The sequence below is a fragment of the Pyxicephalus adspersus genome, chromosome 11, assembly GCF_032062135.1.
Source record: "Pyxicephalus adspersus chromosome 11, UCB_Pads_2.0, whole genome shotgun sequence".
Classification (NCBI taxonomy): domain Eukaryota; kingdom Metazoa; phylum Chordata; class Amphibia; order Anura; family Pyxicephalidae; genus Pyxicephalus; species Pyxicephalus adspersus.
Window position 1 is genome coordinate 47176430 of NC_092868.1, and position 23776 is coordinate 47200205.

The 23776-nt window shown below is 41.1% G+C and overlaps 1 protein-coding gene across 1 annotated transcript in view; it reads right to left on the reverse strand.

Moving 5' to 3' along the window:
* Positions 1 to 7238, reverse strand: part of LOC140341140 (putative oxidoreductase YteT) — a 97839-nt gene extending 90601 nt beyond the window's left edge. Inside the window, exon 1 of the mRNA XM_072426694.1 lies at positions 7197 to 7238. Within this exon, the coding sequence (XP_072282795.1) occupies positions 7197 to 7223 (27 nt within the window). The 5' untranslated portion in view covers positions 7224 to 7238. The remainder of the gene's footprint in view (positions 1 to 7196) is intronic.
* Positions 7239 to 23776: the final 16538 nt, after the last annotated feature.

The following is a 23776-nucleotide window of genomic DNA, read 5'->3' on the forward strand; positions in this document are numbered from 1 at the left end:
CCGGTTTCCTCCCACATCCCAAATTCATGCAGATAGGTTAATTGGCTTCCTCATAAAAATGACCTTAGACTGTGTTACAGACATATGACTATGGTAGGGACATTAGATTGTAAACTCCTTTGAGGGACAACTGGTGACATGACTATGGACATTGTACAGCGCCGCCTAATATGTTGGCGCTATATAAATACTGTTTAATAATAATAAGGCAAGGTATGGATAGTGGGACCTTCTTAGAATTGTCGCAGCAGGTGCGCAGACCCAGGAGCTCATCAGATTGGGATGAATTGACCCTCTGAAGATTACATCTGTCTGTCCTATTCTAATCCAGAATTTCTTGGAAATCAGTCTATAGTAAATGCAGTGGGTTCACTAGCACCATCTGCTGACAACCATCGAATGCTTCATATAAAGCCTAGCTAGATAAGAATTAAACTGATTTCTCCAAATCACAAGACACACACATGCACTATGCATACACAAGACTGAACTGTTTATCAATTTAATAATAAGAAATGGCAAAAGAAACAGGAAAACTGTTTCAACCAATCCAAACACTTTATCCATTTTTGGTGTCCTGAACTTCTCTGTAGTGAACAGTTTGTATCTGGATATCTAGCCAAGAACAAATACACAGGACTCATCACTTCCAATTTCCAATTTGATAAAACAATTATATCTGAAGTGAACTTAAAGTGAATTTAACATCTCTCAAATCACAAGCCAATTTTTTCGGTCATTAGTTAGGCTACACGCGTTCAATAATTGTCAGTGGATCTTTCACAATCCTTTCCAAGGAAAAAAGACTGAAAGATGCATGAAGGAGCGATGTACATATAGCCCCATTCTGCTGTACGGTGAGGGGAGAACAACGGAGCGACACCCCGTGAGCTCTCTCTCCTTCACTTGTATTGCAGTCGTTCATCGATCTGCCAGGACGGATCCATGAACGACGTCAGACAAGTGCTGTACACAAGCCAGATTCTCATCCGATATCAGCCCAGAGACAATTTTGGACGAGAATTATCTGACGTGTGTACGTAGCCTTAAATTGGGTACACACGTGCAATAATTGTTGTTGGAAAGGATCTTTCACGATGCTTTCCAACAACTGTACGATGCATGAACGAGTGCTGTACATATAGTACTGTTCTGCTCTTTGGAGAGGGGAGGGGGAGAACGACGGAGTGGCACTCGCTGGGCACTCTCCCTCTCTGCTTCCATTACGATCATTCGTCCATCGTCTGTTGATCCGCCAGGACGGTTGTTCGGAAGTTGGAGGACGGGTGCTGATTCTGAGGCCCTGAGCCGATTAACGAACAAGAAGCATTGCAAGTGTGTACGTAGCCTTAGACATGTAGCAATTGGTCATGTCAGTAAACATGTGTAAACAAAAGTCAAAGAATGAATGATTGATCATATCAGATCAGAATTCCAATCACTTTCTAAGTGAGAAAAAATATTGGAAGGATGTAATATATAACTTGTATTACTTTTTTGGAGTCCTTATTGCTCAAATACAATTGGAACAGAACAACACTTGCAGCAGATCTGCTCATATGTATTAGGTGTAGGAGAGGTGAATATCATTTGCATTACATTATTTTTTTTCTCAAAGTGAATATCTTTCTTTTTTAGTAAAATATAATTGAATTATTTGGAGGATTGGGTTTACACATTTACAATTTACATAATATACCGCCAGTAATCAGTTTTATTCAGTGAATCAATAAAACTTTTTTTTTAACCAATAAGTCTCCATACCTGAAACAAAATGATATGGATCAGTTCAGATACATATGGAGATGTAAGTGCCAACACACCTCCCCTGGGAGCCAACATTGGCCAAGAGTGATTGTAGACAGGGGCCACAGTCACTGTTAGTGCCACTTATCCCTAAGAGGGAAGCAATAATGATAGAGAAAGGTGTTCTAACCCATTCATTTGCTCCATCAGTAATGTAGTGATGAGATGAATATCCATATGTTGAGCACTTCTGTCTGGTTTGATCTGTCCTCCTATTTGTGTGGTTCGCTGACAACCATCAGCAGATAATATTGGCTTGAAGAACATCACCTTTTGACATAAGTTGGCATTAGATGGTCACGTATCTGAGCAGCTACAACTCTTTGACATCTAGGCAGCATAGCAGTTTGGTTTTACTGTCCCAAAAGCAGTATACTGCTTGGTCAAACAGTGTTCATTGCTTTTCCTAATCAATGTGTCGTTAAGCATAACTCAGAAGCAAATTTATTATTAATATTATTATTATAAATATTAATAATAATAAACAGTATTTACATAGCGCCAACATATTACACAGCGCTGTACATTAATAGAGGGAGCAAATCACAGACAGATACAGACAGCGACACAAGAGGGGGAGAGGGTCCTTCCCTGAAAAGCTTACAATCTAGAAGGTGGGGAAAGTATATACAACATTTTTGGTATGTTGTCATGCACATGACTGCATATCAGTATCTCCTAGATTGTAAGCTCATTGGGGCAGGGTCCTCTCCTCTTCCTGTGTCTCTGTCTGTATCTGTCTGTCATTTGCTCCCTCTATAAATGTACAGCACTGTGTAATATGTTGGCACTATATAGAGCTTGTTTATTAATAATAATTAATAATAAATAATATTAATAATATATATATATATATATATATATATGAACACAGATAAAAAAATATACTTCTATAGGTAGTAGAGCAATAGGTATATAAGTGGCCATTTTGCAGCATTCTGTCCACCAAGGACAATTTGTGGGTTTTGTATATTGGCTCATCTCTTGTGGTGGGTTGTTGATTGTTCTATATAAATGAGTAAATTAGTTTTGGAACTCAAATTGCAATGGAAATTCATAGGAGAATTTAAGGATGGTGATAATATATAAAATGCCTCAAATTATTATTATAATTTTGGCATAAGGACGCGAGGTCCTGAGGAGCTGATTGCTCCAAGGTATGGTCTGTATCAGGCCATTTTAGTGGGGGGAGGTCCGGGAATCCAAGTCTTTTGTGGGGGAGGGCTGGCAGATGAGCCCTCAGCAGGGGGTGGGAGGATGCAGATACAATAAGACCTTTTGGGAGGGAAATTGACAGGACATTTTGTTGAAGAATGCAAGATATCATCAAAGTGGAGGGCAAACAAAGAGAATGCCCAGCAAAGAAGAATAGGAAACAGCCAAAGGCAACAAAGATGGACCAACGTCTCATTTACAAGACAAGGCCGAAATGCACAAGCTAGGATTTACTCCACAGGGTGGTTTCATTGTGTCGGGTCGGAGATAACCTCACACGCAGAGAAATTATTGTGACCTGACCCTAATGAACTCATATGAGCACAAATTTTATGAGATTTCACAAGAAATATTTGTGTGTGTATGGTACCCAAAGTTATTGCTTTGATAAAATGACTTGGAGGGTCTTTTCATGCCATGGCAATCAAAGTGCATTGGAGTTGCCACACACTATGCAATGTGTTGTCTGATCATATTTTGAATGCAATAGTTCTCAGTACAGACCTATTCACTAAAATGAAACAGGTGTATGAGATGGTGCACGTCTGTCCTGATAAACTCCTTATTAAATAAGTCGCTCTACCTATAAATGGGTTTGTTCTTTAGCTTTGGCCTTAATGTGGAAAAATATATCAGCTTCCACATATGGTCCCATCTAAGGCTACGTACACATGTCAGATGATTCTCGTCTGATTACCACTTCAGGAATGGTATTGGAGAGAATCTGGTGCATGTACAGCGGAGAGCGGGGAGAGAGCAGAGCGAGGTGCCACACGCCTGTTCTCCCCTCTCCATAAAGCAGAATGGCGCTGTATGTACAGTACTCGTTCATGCATCGTGCAGTCTTTTGTCATCGGAAAGGATCGTAAAAGATCCTTTCCAACGGCAAAAATCCAATGTGTGTATGTACACACGTGCAATACTTGGTGGTTGGAAAGGATCTTTCAATATTCTTTCCTTTTAACGAGCGCTGTACATACAGTGCCGTTCAGCTCTATGAAGAGGAGAGAACAACACCCCGCTGCACTCTCTTCCCTTCACTTCGATTGTAATCGTTCCTCGTCTGTGGATCCGCCAGGATGATCATTCGGACGACCGTTGACGAGCGCTAAACACGCGCCAGATTTTCATCCGATATCATCCCTGAACCAATTATCGGATGAGAACCATCTGACGTGTACATAGCCTAAGACTCATGTCTCTATACAAGCTGAGCAATGCTTGTAATACAGCAGATTTCTCACAGCTTTGGATAGGTAAAAAGAAAATCAGCGTTTTTTAACATTGTAGGGATACATCTCATTGCTAGCCCTGGAAGATTCTAGGCTGAGAAGTTCAGCTAGGGCTGTCCCAACTAATAAACTCCATATATCCATCATGCTGGGTGAGATAAGATAAGACCTGCAAAATTCCAAGACCCCTAGGCTAGGTACACACATAAAATTGTTCTCGTCTGATAATCGGTTCAGGGCTGAATGTAGATGAGAATCTTGCGTGTGTACAGCGCTCATTCGATCAACGAGCGATCATAATGTAAGTGAAGGGAGAGAGAGCGCAGCGGGGTGCCGCTCCGTCGTTCTCCCCCTCCCCTCTAAATAGAGCAGAAAGGTGCTGTATGTACAGCACTCGTTCATGCATCGTACAGTCATTAGTTGTTGGAAAGGATTGTGAAAGATCCTATCCAACGACAATTATTGCACGTGTGTACATACCCTTAGCCTCTTCCGTATTCTATTGTAATATTACTGGATTCCAAAGCATTTGCCCAATGCTACCAATATTTTGGGACCAAAAAAAGCTAGTGAGAGTTGGATGAAAACCTTGAATCATTCATCATCGACAAGAATCATCTGTCACTAAGAATCCTCTTTGTTTGTTCATCATTTGGTGCCTTTAGGGCTCCTACCCATGGGCATACACACATGTATTAGATGTGTGCAGAGCCCATTGGAATACAGAGCAATGCTCTAAAGCTACGTACACACGTCCAACGGTTCTCGGCCAATATCGGGCGAGAATCTGGCGTGTGTACAGCGCCAGTCATTCATCGTCCGAACGACCGTCCTGGCGTATCCACGGACAATGGATGACGAATGATCCTAATGCAAGAGAAGGGAGAGAGCGCAGTAGGGTGCCACTCTGTCGCTCTCCCCCTCCCCTCTGCATAGAGGAGCACGGTTCTGTATGTACAGCACTTGTTCATGCATCGTGCAATAATAGTCGTTGGAAAGGATTGTGAAAGATCCTTTCCAACGACTATTATTGCACATGTGTATGCGGCTTTAGATCTCACAATGCATTTTCAGTTGCATCAACAACTCTGTGCTTTTTTTCTTTTGTTAGATGGCCATTTTATATGTTTGCCTCTGCACCTCCTAAAATGTAAACCAAAATTAGAGATGCTTTTTATGTTCTAGTTGCTGGTGAATACAATGATTACCATTAGACTCTGACTTTGGCTCTGTACTCCTTATAGGAAAATGAAAGTATTACAGTCTAAGGTCATTTTATGGGGGGGGGGGGGGCAATTAACCTAACTGCATGTTTTTGGAATTTGTGAGGAAAGCGGAGGAAACCCACACAAACACAGGGAGAATATACAAACTGCCCTGGCCGACATTCAAACCTGGTACTCAGTGCTGCAAAGGCCATGTGGTGCATTTACTACAGTTGTAAAAGTCCTTGTGTTGTCACTTTGTATTATATACAATATTATGTATGTGTTTTAAACACTACAAAAGGTTCAAAGAGAAACACAGAGCAAACTACTGTAAAAGATAATATCCTTTATTGTCATATTGGGAATTCAGCCTCTGTGCTGTACCGGGGAACCAAAATTCAAAGTTATTCTGAGCCCCACCAACTGGGCAGATTGTGTAGTACTCCTCAGTTGCAATGATGTGTTATTATAAAACATTTCTACAATTTTAAATCCTTTGTCCAATCAAAAGGTTTTTTTTCCCCAGCTTTAGGAGAAGGTTTAGATTTTGTTTTGCTATCTAAGACTATGGATAGAAGCACATGAGTAATTTTAATAGAGTGATCAAACTACTAAAACCTCTAGAGATTGGTCATTTGTAGTGGAAATCAATTGGTAAGAACCATGGAACTAATGGCTCTTATAAAGCAAAGCACACAAGAAGCAGGTAGAAGAGATCAATCAGACGCACATTTTGAGCATTATGTGCTTATTACCGATTATTCGCTAGTACATGCCACTTGTGTAGCTCACTCCACGGGGAGCCATGTATCTACACACCGATCGATCACTGCTACTAGCATTTGACTGAGAATTTGAGCAATTGGAATGATTTGATTAATATTAATTGCCCTGTGTAACTTTTCTATCCATACAGACTACATTTTCATCACTCAAGACAATGGTTTATGATTAGGTTTGGTGTACAGCTTCAACTTGAAGATACATTTTTGGCCTGAAGCGTAAAAAGATGAACATAAATGAAATGAGGAATAATGAAATGAATGATTACTGATATATAAATGTTCTCTATGAATGAGTGAATAGCAGACCATTGCATACATTGCAGTCCGTGCCATCGAAGATGACTGTACAGATGGCAAACGTGGTTGGTAAGAGATTTGGTCACTTGCTTTCTTCACATAAGTGCAAATGTCCATAAAGCGAAACTAAATCTGCACTACTCACCTGTCCCCATTCCCTCGGAACCACTATCTTCTTCTTTCTTCTCTCCCATGTCCGGCTATCTTGATTGGCTGGGCAAGGATTACTATACCCCCGTGCAAGCGTGCAGGAGTTCAATTATTTTTGTCATATACATGGGAAGCCGGGATTTGATGGGTATCCTGGCACATGGGCAGCTCAGCTTTTTGACAGATAACCGAAGCTGTCAAGAAGGTAGGAGGGATTTTTGCAGAATGCTCATCGCCTGTCCCGTATTGCAATAATGACCTGTCTGATCATGGATTCCTAAAAGTGGAACTTTATTTCTCTAATGGAGCCAAGTATAGTGATAAACATCAGACTGGGGTTCTAATTCTTCCCTTACTAAACACAAATAAAGATTTGGACCTAAACATAAGACTAATAATTGTTAGTATGACACTGCTTCATTTGTGTTATGTTATAGCTGGCATCATCACAGGTCATTCAATATAACACTAGTCACACCCACAACAATCTAATCGCCGAATACCTGTACAATCTTCTTTGGATTTGCCATACTAAGGTGATGTACCTGCAGGCATCAGAGCTGACAAGGTGCAATTCCTCTGTGATTGTGTGTCACCTGTGAATACACACATCCTTCATTAATGTATTGCCTAAACAATGTATAAACCAATTGTTTTTGTTAATGAGAGCCTGGAGCAAAAACCAAGTTCCAAAGGTGCTAATATAAAACTGCTCCTTGTTTACAGTGCCTCCCCTATATTCTAAGCCTAATGATATCTTCAAAGACATCAAACAGGTGGTATATAAGCTGCCATTGTACAAGGACCACATTGAAGCATGCATGAAGCCCCCATTGTCCTTGTGTGATCAGGTGTCACTAGATGGCCAAAGCTGCGGGAGGGAAATGATGTGCTAGAGCTGCTGTATAGCGCCAGCTAAGATTTCACCAGGCTTTGTCTATGGGGTTGGTTTATATCCCTTAAGGAAAAACTACAACATCCATAATTTTTTTTAATCAGTTTAGAAAAATCACCTATTGATTTTTTTTTTATTGAAGCCCCAGTAAATTGACATTGCTTTTGGAAAAAGAGCAATGAACAACACAAACATGCCACTGGCCAGTGGACAATTAAAGCAAAAACTCTTGGATTATTTTGGGAGAAGAAAGGAAGCAGAAAGTTTGTTTTTTAATGCAGAAGAGAAATACTCTATTTCTTTTCAATGGGCAACCAAACCCATGATACCCACCTGTCCTCGTTCTCTCATTAGACGCAGCCATCGTCTTCCTTTTTCACTTCCTCCTTGTGATCTTGGGCCATCTTGATTGGCCTGGCCAGGATGACGTAACTTAGGATTGAGTTGGAGTTCATTCATTCCCAAATGTAGAAGGGAAGCCGGGAATGCTGACTTTCATGCGCAGCTAATTTTTTGCAAGAAGCCAAGAGCAATCAGGCAGGTAGTAGAGATTTATGCTGAAGAGACATTGCCTGTCCCTTTCTGCAATAATGACCGCACTGATCATGTATTCCTAAAAGGGGAACTTTAGTTCTGCTTTAAACTGTACTGCACAGTGGACAATTCTTTCAGCAGTTCCAGCTATCAAGATAGCCCAAGATCATGAATCCACAGTAAGCAAAGGGGTTTGCAAATGCTGCATTGCTGGAAAGTTAGTGATTATAGTTCAATCTTAAGAAAACACAGCACACGTATGAGCTCATCTCCCTCTGCTCTGCTCTCTCCTCCTATATACCTGTTAGCACATGAGCATTAGGCATAACTGACTGGCTATTTGTGTTGCTTCTCCTTCACCTATTTTGTGTTGCATTGTGAGTCTGATACCTAATCACATTCATGCAACGACACTAATTGCTTTTAAACCTTTACTTTCTGATTTAAATCAACACATAACTGCTTACATTTGTTCTTCCTTAATACCTAAACCGTTTAATACCACTGAGCTGGGAAAAGAATGAAAGTAAAATATTTGTCTGTAACATATGTGACTTCATTGCAGTCTCGGTGTGTTGCATTGTAATGAAGAAGGTAACAAGGAATGGCAACAAAAAGTGTCCCATGGGATTCTGCACATTCAAGGCCATACTTTGTGTCCAAAGGGTGTAAATATACTGTGCAAATAAAAATACCCAAATGTTAATGACTTGTTTTATATTCAAAATAGTGACATTCAGGTGCAAAAGCAGGGGCACCAATGGAAGTTAAATCCCTTGTCCTCCTGAATAACCCCACACCACCTTCCCTCAGGAGCCCTGCGGAGCATCAAATGGAGTATCTAAAGCAGTGGTTCTTGACCTTTTAAGATGGGGGAACTCTTGAAATAACTTTCGAGTCTTGGAGAACCCCTGCTATAATTATTATATCCACAGCTCACAGTATATTATTGTGGTGGTCAGTGGGTCAAAAAAGATCATTGGTGTCACTTATACTGACCTGAGAGACACAAATTGCTCATGGAACTCCTAGCAACCTCTGAAGGAACCCAGATTGAGGAACACTGATCTGAAGTATAAAGAAAAACACAAACTGTGAATGAGAGAGCACACACTGTTCACATATGTAACCTAAAATTGCTTAAAATGTAACTGATAATGCTCTAAGTGAAAAAAAAGGGCAGAAAAAACATTTCTGTTCTAAAAAGCGAACTGCTCTTTTGGTTCACTTACACTTACTACAGTACTGACTGCTACCCCCTGCCAGGCTATGATATATAATCAACTGGACAAAACATTAAATCAATCGAAAATTGATCCAAACAATTCTATTTGTTGATATTCCAACAGAATATTAATCAAAAATTGAAATCAAAACCAATTTTGTCTTAAAAACTAAACCAATTTTCGTATTATGATCATATTTGGATTTGATATATTGGTGGAACTGACCATAATTCAGTTCAAGCAAGTGGATATTTCAATGAAAACTTCATCAATCAATCAATAAATCAAACTAATAATATCATTGCCCTTGATTTGGGGGGATTTCAAGGAGCAGCAGAGCTTTTCAGTCACGTCTGTGCATGAGCAGTATTGTGAATTCAATCTTTTTGGAGCGTTCATACTGTACTGAAGGATGGAGAATACAGACTCTAGACAAGACTGAATTAAGTGTGAAAGGATGCATACCAATGTCACATCATTCCTGCCCAAGACAAACTGTTGTACTCATCTCAGGCCAAAATCCACAACGTGGTGGATCAATGAATGACCAATTGGAAATGACTACTGTGCATTGCAATGGAGGAGAGCACAGTGGAATGTTGCTTGTTTATCTTGTTTTATCCTCCCCCCTAAAAAATAAAATATTGCAATTATGCAACATGTATATATAGGCTAAGGCATTGAATTAGAGACAGTCCTGGGGGCAAGAGACTGAATATCACACAATGCAAAAACTTAAGGTGTAACAGAACGCTTTTTTAGTTTTTGAATAAAGTGAAAGTGAAAACCTGACAAATCTGTGTCAGTCAGTGTTATAACACGTTTGAAAAATAGTTCCTAGCAAAGTATATCAAATTAAAATTATAGCTCCAAAATACCTAAAATTTGGATACACTGCCTAATCTTTTCTAAACTTTGCTGTCCCCTTTCATGGTCTGTATTACTTTTTAAAGCACATTTATTGCAAAACTGAAAAATCCTTCAACCACTGTATGGTCTTTTTGTATTTACATTCCAAAGATATGAAATCTTTGTTTGCATAGGTAACAAATCAATCATAAAGCAGGTGTATAACATGTTAAATCTAGCTCAATATGGTGCTAACTTTAGAACTCTTACATAGCCATCCTTGTAATTGTGTGCTTGACAATATACATAGCAACTGTTGCCTATCTGTATACGGATATAGCACTAAAGAACTTTGTACAAAGCCAAAACTATTCATTGTTATTCCTCTATATACATGAGCATTGTAGATCTTTCTTTGTGCACTTGGCTATCCTGGAAGTTTTCATTTTTATCTGGGAGATATGTATCAAAGCAGATGTCCCAAATTTATCATATTTTTTATATTAAGGCTAACCATACCTAAGCACAGAATTTTATTGTCCATATTGATCATTCTGACTACCAGGGAGCACTAAAACTGGACAAATGTTTGTTTCACAAATTGTTCTTTTTTGTTCTTGAAGAAGTCTAAAATGATAATGTATGGTTTTATTTGTGCTTACATGAACTACTGTAATGAAATTTTACAAAAAAAAAAAGATTACTGTGCTGGAGCCTCTGCAGATTCTGATTTTTCATGGACAATTGAAAGTTTAATTATCAGTAATTAGAAAAGTATATATCCATATTTGTCACTAAATTAAAGCTATATACACATGTGCAATATTTGTTATTGGAAAGGATCTTTCATGATCCTTTCCAACGCCTAACGACTGCACGGTGCATGAACAAGTGCTGTACATAGAGCACCATTCTGCTCCATGGAGAGGGGAGTGGTAGAATGGCGGAGTGGCACCCTGCTGTGCTCTCTCCCCTTCACTTCCATTACAATCGTTTGTCGTCCATTGTCTGTGGATTTGCCAGGACGGTCGTTCGGACGATAAGCGCTGTACACATGCAAGATTCTCGTTCAGCCCTGAGCTGATTATCGGATAAGAATTATTACACGTGTGTACCCAGCCGAATGAATGCCCCTTACCATAAGACACCACACCTAACCTACTTATCCTTCATTCTTTTAGCATAGCCTTAACCCTAATATAAACCCTTTACCCTGATTGCTACCCCTATAATGATTTTATCTGTGATATACAATTTAAAAAATATGCGTGCAGCAATTTGAAGCATTCTATAACCTCGTGTAATGCCCAAAGATGTTGTGTGCCATTTAATCTGGCAGGTTGAGGACATTCTGAAAACACTGCAGCTATTGATTAAAGTATTGCAGCCTAAACTGTTTATTTATGTCTAAAACTTTCTGGGGGCTCTTGGAATAAAAACAAGTATGCCCGGATTTTGCACTTTGTATAATATAATATTATTTTATTATTTTTAATAAACAGAATTTATATAGCACCAAACTTTTATGCAGCGCTGTACATTAAATGGGGATGAACCACAAATTAAGGTCTAAATTTCATGATACTGATAAGTCATTGCATATTTGTTGCTGCAAGTTGTACATATAAAAGTTTTCAGGCAGATCCATCAGATTTAAATATTGTTCAATATATAAACTCAGTTCTTCATTCTTCGTATGACAATGGCAAGTGATATCAAAATTAATATTGTTGTGAAAAATGTAGAGATGTGTTGTACCCAACTGTTTCCATTAACACAAAGTGAACTTGTGCTTTTACCATTTTGCTTTAAACCACCTATCCCTTCCCAGATTTATCTTACTTACTCTTTACTCCCCTGCTGCTCCATTCAGTTCCAAATGAACGAAGTTACAAGGAAGTCATTGAAATGTAAGTATATACAGTAGGGGAACTTGTCGCATTGCATGAATAATGTACAGGTCTGTTTAAAGGTAAATGGTGAAAATGTTCCAGTTAATAAACTGATTTTTCTGTTGAAACAGGTAAAATGATAGCCATAACCATAACTAACATATGATTGATCATACAATAAGATCTGACTGTTCCATGTGATATTTGACACAAGATCACTTTGGATGAGTTCTGCTGGATTTTGCATCAACATGAATTCATTTTTAGTGATTGATTAGTGCAACAGATTCCTGATCTTGCCACAATCTCATTGTTTACACTTATGGCCAACATGAGAATAGTTGTCATTGGATGTTAGTCTTAAAGCTGCCTATTTATTCAGACCCAACCTAATTTCCAGGGGTAACTTTACTGTATATTGATACAGACCAGTGTTTCCCAACCAGGGTTCATCCAGGGGTTGCTGGGAGTTCCTCGAGCAATGAGCAATTTGTGCCTCTCGGGTCAGTTTACCTGACACCAATGGTCATGGGTGACATTCTTCTCACTGGTCAGCAATGTAAGAGGAAATCTTCCCACTGATCCCCACACTAATATACAATGAGCTGTGGATATACTAATTATAACAGGAGTGTCCTGAAGACCTGAAAGTTATTTGAATGGTTCCCTCATGTAAGAAACACTGATAAAAAAGTTCTCATACAGCAAATCGGTTATTAAAAAAAAATTTTTTGACCAAATTACTAATTGTAAAGCAATGAATCTGACATTCACCAAACCTTCTGTAATGGATAAACTACTGCCACTGAAAACACATGGACCTGGAAGATCCTCCATCACAGAATACCTGCTGAATGTGAATGCTTTATGAAGAGACCTCGTATTGTCTGAATTAAAGTATACCTGTCATGAGAGGAAGACCTCAGGTGACCATTGCTGCCCCAAATTGCTAGATTCCTGGCAGATGTTTTGGCTTCAGAACTTCCCGCGTCACCGACCTGAGAAAGCTGTACAGATAAGAAATAGTGATTTGGTTTTGTGTTCAAAGAGAAGTAAACATTGCATGGTATGTGACTTTGGTACAAGGAAAGTAGGGTGTTGGGGTGGGAGGGGGCTACATTAGAGGATTAAAAGAACACATATTTATTGTCACAACATAAAAAAACTTGTATTTGTGTGCAGCCATATTGAATGATTCTTTATTATTTGCAGGCAATCCAGATGCAACTAATTGTATTGCATTTCCAGGTTTTGTTCCAAACTTAGTATGAGTTTTAGGCAGAAAACCGACTCAGAATTCAGTTACAGACATGATAGAAGTACAGAAAACGCTGCATATTGACATGATTACATGATATATATATAATGTGTATGTTGTATATTGTAGGTTTGCAAGTATTCACAACCACAGCCAGTCCCAGCACAGCATCCCAAGATTCAGGAAATGATTTTCTATGGCTTCCAGTAAACCTGTGTTGACTTCAGACAATCAGATAAAGGGGATAACCTGATGTGAAGCAATGCTTTGCATATGTAAGGATGGTAATTAAAAAGCTTTTTCTTTGTGGCTAGTATAACACAGCCGTGGTCAACACTCCTACACTGCATACAGTACATTTGAATGACCTCCCTCTGCTTTGCTACAAATGTATGTGCATTTGGCTAACTTGGCCAAACTTAGAGAGGGGTACAACTTATCCCCCAACAAACTGACCACCATTGCTACAAAAGTAACACAAAATATCTTTTTTTTTGCATTGCAGGAAACTAAAGCTGTTTGTATGTGAGAACAGGACAGTGTGTTGTACACATTATTATTAAGCACATTGTATATATTTCCTTGAAGTGGGGGCGTCTCTAGATTTTAGGCTCTGTTATGGTTTCATAAGGTCACCTACTAAACCTTTGCAGGAACAGCCACCTATTACTGATTCCCAGCAGCCGTAGTCATGCAATGTATTAAATTACTGGAAGTTCAAAGCTTTTCTAGCTTCTATATTCTTCTATGGGAAATCCAGGGATCAGTAACATGCACAGCATATACACAATGATATAAATTGGTGAGACATCTAAAAGAAATTTCTCTGACTTTTTACTGTTTGTGAATGATAATTATAATCTGATGGAGAATTTATGTTTGCATTTATCTTCTTGACCTGAAGCAGATTTATGTTGTGAAAGTCTGCAGAACAAACCTAAGCAGGTCAAATGTATCTAAAGTAACCTGCAATGTTTTCCAAAGTAAAACAGCAGCCTTTCTTGAAGTGTTTACCATGGGGGGATCATTGAAATAACTTTCAGGTCTTCAGGGAACCCCGGCTATAATTATTATATCCACAGCTCTTAGTATATTAGTGTAGTGATCAGTAGGAAAAATTCCTCCTACATTGCTGGCCATTAATAGGAATGTCACCCTTACAGATACCTAAAAGATCATTGGTGTCACTTACCTGACCTGAGAGGAACAAATTGCTCATTGCTCAAGGAACCCCCACCAACTTCTGGAGGAACCCTGGTTGAGAAACTCTGTACTGGACACTATACACAGGCTGATTTAATGGGTCTGATTTATTAAAAGCTCTCCAAGACAGGAGAGGATACACTTTCATCAGTAAATCTGCGTAGATCCTAGAATGGATCTACTTCCAGGTTTGCTGGTTCACCCAGCTTCACTGATGCAAGTGTATCCTCTCCAGCCTTGGAGAGCTTTAATAAATCAGGCCCAATGATTGGCTATACCTGAGTGATCTCTGGAATACTTTAGTAAATTATCTACACCTGACACATACAACTTGCATTGATTATTGAAGATGTCATTACCAGGATTATTCACTTGTCTTTTGTATGTTTACTTGTTGGTTGGTGTCACCTTCTTTATTGTCCTTTGCCTCTAGTGCAGAGAGTCAAAATTTAAAAAAAGCATCCAAGGATAAGAATCCAAAAATTTGGGGTTGTGACAAGAACAGAAAATAAAGATAATTTTTTTAAAACATAAAAAACAGAATATATAATAATAATATGAAGTGTATGGGAAGATTTTAAGTGGGTGTGTTAAAAAGTTAAGTTAAATTAGGTGACCTGAAGTAACCCAGGGACAATGGGATCAAAGGCACCAATAGTGGTGGTCGGCTTTTCCCATATAAATGACAGCCTGCCAGTAAATGAGCGTCCTGGTAGAGATCAACTGTCATCAACGGCTTCCATTCTCTCTCTATAGCAGTGTTTCTCAACCAGAGTTCCGTGGAGTAGCTGGGGATTCCATGAATCATTTGGCCTCTCAGGTCGGTTTAACTGACAGCAATGATCTTCTTGGCTATCAGTAACAATGACATTCTTCCCACTGACCACCAAACTAAGTGACAACACTTACTGTACCAAATATCTGGAATGGCAGGGTGGTCACCCTAGGCTGCTCTCCTTATTTGGATTTCACTTTCTTGTTTCCCTCTCACCATAACATAGTCAGGTTGAAAAAAAGACATAAGTTCATCAAGTTCAACCCCTAGGGAAATAAACATATCCCAGATATAAAACCATATTAGACATAGTTGGTCCAGAGGAAGGCAAAAAAAGTCATGGTACAATGTGCTTCAACAGGGGAAAAAACATTCCTTCCTGATTTCATTCATCGGATGTTCCCTGAATCAACAGTATCTGTTATCTTTACTTTAAAGCAGGGGTGTCAAACCCACATACACAGTGGGCCAGAATGAAAAATTTGGACAAAGTTGCGTGCCAACCTTTATATTTATTGAAAAAATATTTACAAATGAGGAAGGTCACTAATGAATGTCAACAGAGGAGGGGGTGCTTGTGGGTCCTGATTGATGCGGCAGCAGAGCATTCTGGGATTTGTAGTATTAGCGGGGCATGCACTGTCTACCAATGGGCCAGCTCTGGTAGACATTTGGTATTTTCTTGCAGGCCAAATATAATTACAGTGTGGGCCAAATTTGTCCCGCAGGCCTGAGTTTGACACCCCTACTTCATTGCCAAGTTATAATCTGTGTTTATAGAAATCATCCAGCTTTTTCTTAAAGCAATCATTAGAACTTAATGAAACTACTTATTGAGGGAGCCGATTCCACATTTACACAGATAAGGCAGGCGGTGTTGTGTCGTCCACAGAGGAATATGATCAAATCAGTTCTGATTTATTAAAGCTCTTCAAGATTGGAGAAGACAGACTATCATGGGAGAACCTCGGTGATCCAGCAAACCTGGAATGGATTTGTTCAGGGATTGCGAAACAATAGCAAATGATTTTTAAGAAATCTATTCCAGGCTTTCTGGATCACTCAGCTTCTCCCATGATAGTCTATCCTCTCCGGTCTTTATTAAATCAGGAAGTTGTTTGGATCCCTGGCAAGATCTAGAAGTATCCTAAAGAAGTCAGGTAGCACAGCCTGATATATTGGAAGGATTGTGTGCTCCTCCTCTGCTGAACACAATGTTCCATGCCATGTATCCTCTAAGGGAAATCTCCTGGGCACCGTACACAAGATGTTTCCAATCAGCAGCCCCTTCTCGGGGAATCTTTTCGGCTCCACAAATGGCAACACCGGAAACCTGAGTTTAAACTGGAGATGAAACCATCCCCCCCCCCCCTTTTTTTTCTTTTCACCCCGCACATTGCCGGCTCCCTCCTTCTAAGTTACAACAACACAGCCGTACTAACCAATAGGGAGTGGCGGGACAGAGCCGAGGTACCAGCCAGTAACAATCCTCCTGATGATGACAAAGGGGAGGAGGGGGCGGTCTGTACCATTCAACCAGCCTCTCAACCAGCCAATCACAGCAGCCGAGCATCTCTCTTCTTTTCCAACAGAAAAAGGATTCATAGAGGGCGGGAAATTTTCTTTTTTTTTTTCATTATAACCAATCGCGTTCGCAACACCTAGGCAACTATACGGGGGCGGGCCAAGGAGCCGTAGCAGACAGCCGCCCAGTCCAACCAGTTTTAGGCAGGGGCCCCATGCCAGCCAGTAAGAATAGACTATATTTACATATTCCCGCCCCGCTATAGTTCGTATTTAATTCTCGCTTTGTGATACGGTTGTTTCATTCCTCTTCTCACGGTCGCACGGACTGTTTGTCTTCCATTCTCCGCTTTTGTGGTTTTTATTCTTTTTTCACTTTTCGTAACTCCGCTCTTCCAAGAAACATGGCAGATACCGATGTTGATACTACAACCACCACCACCGAGGTCCCCGCCGCCAAGGTAAGACAAAGATAACACGGGTTCCTCGTGTCCCGGCTTTCTGTCACATTGGCTCCCATTGTTTGCAGCGCTCTTTGTTGTCCGGGCAGCACGCGGTGACTGTGAATTGTTTCTTGTGACTGGAAGCCTCCGCTGAGGTGTTATCAGCGGCAACTTTTCATTCTTTTTCTGCCCCCTCGGACTTACCTCAGCTTGTCACTCCTGAGGTGGCGGCTGGTCACGTGACGTGCGCTCCTTCTCATTCACCTGTCCCGCGCTTTTCTCCCCTCAGCCTCCGCTCTACCTGCGGAGACATTTTCCCGCCTCCGGCTTCACCTCACGCTCAGTAGTAAATTTTACCTCAGATTCCCCTTCTTATCCACAAGCCTTATGCGATCCAGTGGCCAGAAAAATGGAAACCCCTCCCCTGCCGCAGCGCTGTTCCCACCCTTGCACATAGAGAACCGAGGGACGCGGAACTGGCGGCTCCGCTTTTCCCCCCACAATGGGGGACCTGACCGACTTCGAGAAGGGCATGATTGTGGGTGCTAGGAGGGCAGGGGCAAGTATCGCCAAAACGGTGGAGCTGCTCGGCTTCTCCAAGGCGGCCGTGTCCAAGGTGTACAGCCGCTGGGCCAGGACGCGGGACACCTCGTCTCGCCGGACTCTGTGCGGAAGGCGCTCCTCGGTGGATCGGCGCTGGCTGGCCGAGGCTGTGAGGCGGGGAGATCCGCGCACGGTGCACCAGCTGACGGCCAGCTACAACTCCGAGCTAGGGGGGAGCGTATCAGAGCGCACTGTGCGCCGTATTCTGGGCACCATGGGCTACCGGAACAGGCAGCACTACAAGGTACCCCCAAATAAGTTACCCTGGGGGGGTTGGTGGCTGTATATAGCGCCCCCTATGGTAAAAGGAAGCGAATATCGCTCTCTGTACTGAAGGATTTAGCGCCCCCTAACCTGAGGTGACGGGATATCACCCCTTATTTTTAGGACAGCGCCCCCTATTATTAGCTGGGGAAATGCGTTCCCTTTCGTGAGGTGAGCAGTGTTCGCTATAATGAGGTGAATGGGACAGCGCCCTCTATCATGAGGTGGGGGAAACGCTACCTATCCTGAGGCGAGAGTTGGCTATAAGGTGAATGAAACAGCGCCCCCTATTTGAGGTGGGTTGGAATAGCGCTCCCATTCTTCAGGTGAGGAGAGTAGTGTTTGCTGTAATGTGAAAGGGACAGCGCCCTCTATCATGAAGTGGAGGAAAAGCGCTCCCTATCCCGAGGTGAGGAGTTAGCTATAATAAGGTGACGAGAACAGCGCCCCCTATTTCGAGGTGAGATAAAAGAGTTCTTTCTATACGAAGGTGAATGGACTAGCGCTGTTTATACCAAGGCGGGCAGCTGGGATCAGAGCGCCCCATGTATTGATGTGAAGGGTTCGCCTTATAGAGCTTCCTGTATTTGGGGTTTCATTCATAGCGCTGAGGTGAGGGGGACCCGTTGGTAACACTCCCTTATACTGAGGTGGAAGATGCTATTCTTGTGGGGGCGATATTAAAATTCCCCGTGTACTGAGGTGAGGGGACCCCCTCATAACACCCCTTATATAAAAGTGGAAGATTCCACTCAATTGCGCTCCCCATACCGAGGTGTATGTATTGGTGCCGTGTGTTATTATTGTGCGATGTTTTCCTCTTCTCCCCTCTCAGGGATCTCTGCGGCCACCTGCGTTGGCTCCGCTCCAGCTCCTCCTCCCCCCCCCCCCCCCCCCCTTTCGACATGTAGCCATGACGTGCTACACCCATAATTCACCCATGCAGGTTGTTCTTCCTATGTACAGAGGAGCTGACACTGTAATGTCCCCCCCCCCCCCCCCCCCCCCCCCCCACCCCTCGTCTTATTTTTTTTTTCTTCTTTCTATTCTGAACTCGACTTCAAACACTGAAGGAGGAGGAGGGGGGGACGGCGGGAAAGGGGGCGCGCGCACGCACAAGGAAGGTGCACGAAAGCTTGTAAAGGAGTGGGCGGGGCTGTCCGTCTTTTCCCCCTCTCTCTGTCACAGGAGCGCGCCTTTAGCGGCGCGCGTGCTTCCCTTTGGACCAGGTGGCCGGCCGGCCTTTGTTTTGCTGCGCGCTCGCCCCGGGTGGGAGAGGTGTCGGGAGAGCGCGCGCGTTCATGTGATGGCAGATGTTCAGGTTTCTCCCCGCCCCTCCTCCCTGCCCTTCTGCTCCGTTTATGGGTATGGGGAGGTTTTAATGACATGTAATTTAGTACCCAGCGCCCAACATCTGCATTGCTTTTTTGATTTTATTTTTTTTTAGACATTTTTTAATTTACTTTCTTTTTTTGTCCAATCAGGATCTTAAAGAAAAGAAAGAAGTTGTAGAGGAACCAGAGAAGGCAGAGAATGGAAGCGAAGCACCAGCAAACGGAACAGTATGTCCTAATATATATTATATTGCTGGGTTTATAATAAAATGCAGATTAATTATATAGTTGTAGTTGAGGAACTTCCCTCATAGTAGATAACAGCACCTATCTGATTGTAATGATGGCTGAATGGTCGGATAGATTATAAGTTTGTAGTGTTTGTTGTGTAAACAAAAGAAAAAGTGATTGGCTGGAGATTTTGGCAAATCGTAGACACAGAATCACGTTACCTTCCGTATTCTTCCATTGAGAGGAAGTTCATGAACAAATTACCAGCAACTTTACTGCTAGACATTTACTATACTTTACATTTATATCTCAATGTATGTTTGATCAGTAACATGATCAATATATATATTCTTGTGATTGATAATAAATATATACCATCCACTTGTTTGATCGTTATTACAATTTTTTCACCATTTTAACTGATCAAAATACTGATCATGATATAAAGTGCTTAGTAAGTTAGTACTATAATGAACCAATCAAACAAGTTATCATTGCACACTTCGTTTTTTCATGGACAAAATCCACTCAATCCTAAGCCCAGTAATTGATCAATAAACATTTCTTTATCTTTTTCCAGGAAGAGAACGGAGCCGAACACAACGAGGAGGCCGCAGATGATGCTGAAGAGGAGGAGGATGAAGGTAAATTTGTGTTATTTATTTTGTAAGGGAATCCGTTACAAAGCAAAATATTTGGTGAACAATGTGGCAACTTCCATTACCAGATCTGCAGCATAGAATTGGTGAAACTAAATCTATAATAGAGCCGGCAGGGCACAGCATTAGTATATAGGTCAGGACGATTCTTTTCTCACAACTGTTTTGCTTTCAGAGACCCTTCAATGTGTTTTTATGCATTTGTTTCTATCTTCTCATCCATGAAGTGATGAGGTATTGAATGGACTTTACCTTTGTTCTTTCAGTAGAAGGAGAAGGTGAGGGTGAAGGAGATGAAGAGGAGGAAGAAGGTGAAGGCGAGGAGACTGAATCAGACGGTCATCCTGTAAAACGTCCAGCAGAAGAAGAGGTAAGAAGAATTTGTTGTGTGTTCAGGGGGGAGAATAGGAACCGGTCATCCATCAGAGCCTTCGTGCCGGTGATATGCGGGATTCTAATTTGGTTATCAGAATCACATAATGCCGCATGTCTCAGCTGGGACTTGTGGTTCCCTAATAGGGGCTAATTACGTGTTCTGCTCTGGTATCCTGACACTTAAAATATCTCCCCACAGTAGTTACCTTTATCCAAAACAAGGGCTAATTGGGGCAATTCATCTCTGATACACCAAGTACAGCTTCTAGCTGAACATCCTGTCACAGATTTGTAGAAGAATCTACTAAAACCACACTTTTTTAAAATAAAATATTTCATGTATGGTAGCATGAGCTCTTCGGGGCCTCCTCCTGTGTCACTGACTGTATTAGTCTGTCATTTGCAACCCCTATTTAATGTACAGCGCTGCATAATATGTTGGCGCTATATAAATTATTATTATTATTAAATGTAAAATGCTTTTAATGAAGAGCAGGTAATGTAGTAGGTGTCTTTGACAACTAGGACTAATAATAATACCCTTTACAAAATTTTGAGACTGAATTGAAATACAAATATCATTTAATATTAGTAGTGACCCCTAAGTTGTCCATCGCCCCCCTTGCATTAGTGAGAGAATAATCGTTTCTATATTAACCATGAAAATACAGGAAGATGAAGATTATAGCCAGATTGTAAGTTCTTCGGGGCAGGGTCATCTCCCCCTGTGTCACTGTCATTTGCAAGCCCTATTTAATGTACAACGCTGCGTAATATGTTGGCTCCTTTTAAATCCTGTTTATTAATAATAGCCGTGCAGTGCGCCCCCTAGTGGAGCCTTCGTTTCTTACTGCAGGCAGTTTTTTAGTAAAGACATGCCACACTACCAAGAATTCATTTTCTCATCATCTCTCTTCATGTTTCTTTCAGGAGGAAACCGAACCTAAAAAACAGAAGACAGAAAACGGAGATTCCACAGAAGTGAAAGAGTCTGCTTAATTCCACCCACTCCCCACATCCCAGACATTTTATAGCTACAGTGACATGGTTGACTTAAAATTGTAGAGAACGTGCTTTATATCTGTACATTTTACAGAATGACTTTTTATATACTGTAAAACCCACAATGCACTAGAGGACCTTTAACATCACGCAGCCCAGATAGCTAAGGTTTTTTGTAAAATGTTATTTATTGGTGCTTGTTTGTACTGGTTGATTGCTACAATAAAAAAAGATCATAACTTTTTTTTGTTTTTAAGTGGTGGTATAGCTTTGCTTTGTCTTTCTGTACATCTTTGAAGCACATGTCTTTCATGATAGTACAGCCATGTGTATTCCACCTTCTTGTAATATAAATGGTGTTTAGAATAGAACGTTTCATATGCAATGAAGGCCAAAGATATCGCCAGGAGGGAAATCTGGGCATTCTGTATAGATCTTTGGACTCGATTCTGTTGCTGTTCGGTATATAGTCGTGGTGCAAGCAGAGTTCGGAAAAAAAAAATTGCAAGGTTCCAATATGTAAATTTTTTTTCTCTGTATTCTAATGTACTATCAAAGTGTGTATGGCAGAGATTTTTGAGGCATAGCCAGTCTTCTGGGTTGTTAAACCGTATACCTCATTAGTTGATGCTTGACCACTACTTTGTATATTCAGGTTGAGTACTATAAATAAATCTTTCTTTTATATAAAACATACATTTGTCATTATTTTTTCTTTCCTCTGGATCTCCAACCTTCCCTTCAGTCTTGTACAAGTGTAAAAGTTCTGTACTAAAGTCTGGAATTGGTTACAGTATGGGCTGCTTCTCTCGTGCAATGGAAGCTGGATGGAGGACAATGAGAATCATCAAGCCCCTCCCTCCTAGTATGGTTGCCCCACCTCTTTTCATTCATTGGACTTCAGTTCTGTGTAGGAATTCTATGTAGGAACGCCCACTTTTGATTGACACCCACTGGACCATTGCATAACATCCAATAGCAACGCTGCCTTATGTATCAGGGTTTTGTAAGCCATCCTAACTCTGAGATATTATTAAAAAGGTTTTTTATAGCGCCAACATATTACGCAGCTCTGTACAATAAATGGGGGTTGGATACAGATGGTGACACAGGAGGAAGAGAGGACCCAGCCCAGGGAAGCTTACCTGCAAATATGACATTTTTCCCATTGACCGTCATGCCAATATACTGTGAGCTGTGCCTATAATAATTATAGGGCTTCCCTGAGACCTGAAAGGTATTTCAAGGGTTCCCTTGTGTTAAAGTTGAGAAACAATATTTTGATTCATTCCATCCTAGGCAACACACGAAATGAAATCTGAAATTGGTGAGTTTGCAGCAACAGCACAGATTACCAAATCATAATTGCAGCCTTCTGATTGGATATTGAAGGAGTAGACTGTACAGGTATCATTCTTCATTCAGCTCGTTCCTGAATAAAAAATGATACCTGAGTAGCTGGGTTTTACTGCCTGCTAGCATTGGTCTAGTATAGGGGGTTACAGGCGACACAATCGGGAACCTGCTTTATAAATGCATACAGTATATTCATGTGTTCACTAGTGGCGAGTCGTATCTGCCTCCAGCTGTAACATGGAACATTACATTCATCCCGGATCTAAGGAGGAAATAACGTGTAAAATGGCCATTGAATGGTTAAACGAGTGTTTTTTATTATGTTTTGTTGCCTAGCTGCCATCTGTCGGAGTCGTAGCTCATTAACCCCAACATTACCTATAGAAGATTTCCTGAGCCTGTCTGAGGCTATACGTTCTGTGGTGGTCAGACGTTCATGGTTTTGGGTGGTGACCACAGCTTCCTAAATGTAGAGTTTTGTAAACAAACACTCCTAATAAACTCTATTAGTACTCATCGGGGCATTACACTACTTTATAAGGGGGTGCAGTGCAGGTGTTGTGGCATCTCTGCTTGAGGACCTTCCACAGCAGAAAATCTAGGTTGGTGGCATCTTTCACAATCCTTTACAACAACAAAAGACTGCACGATGCATGAACG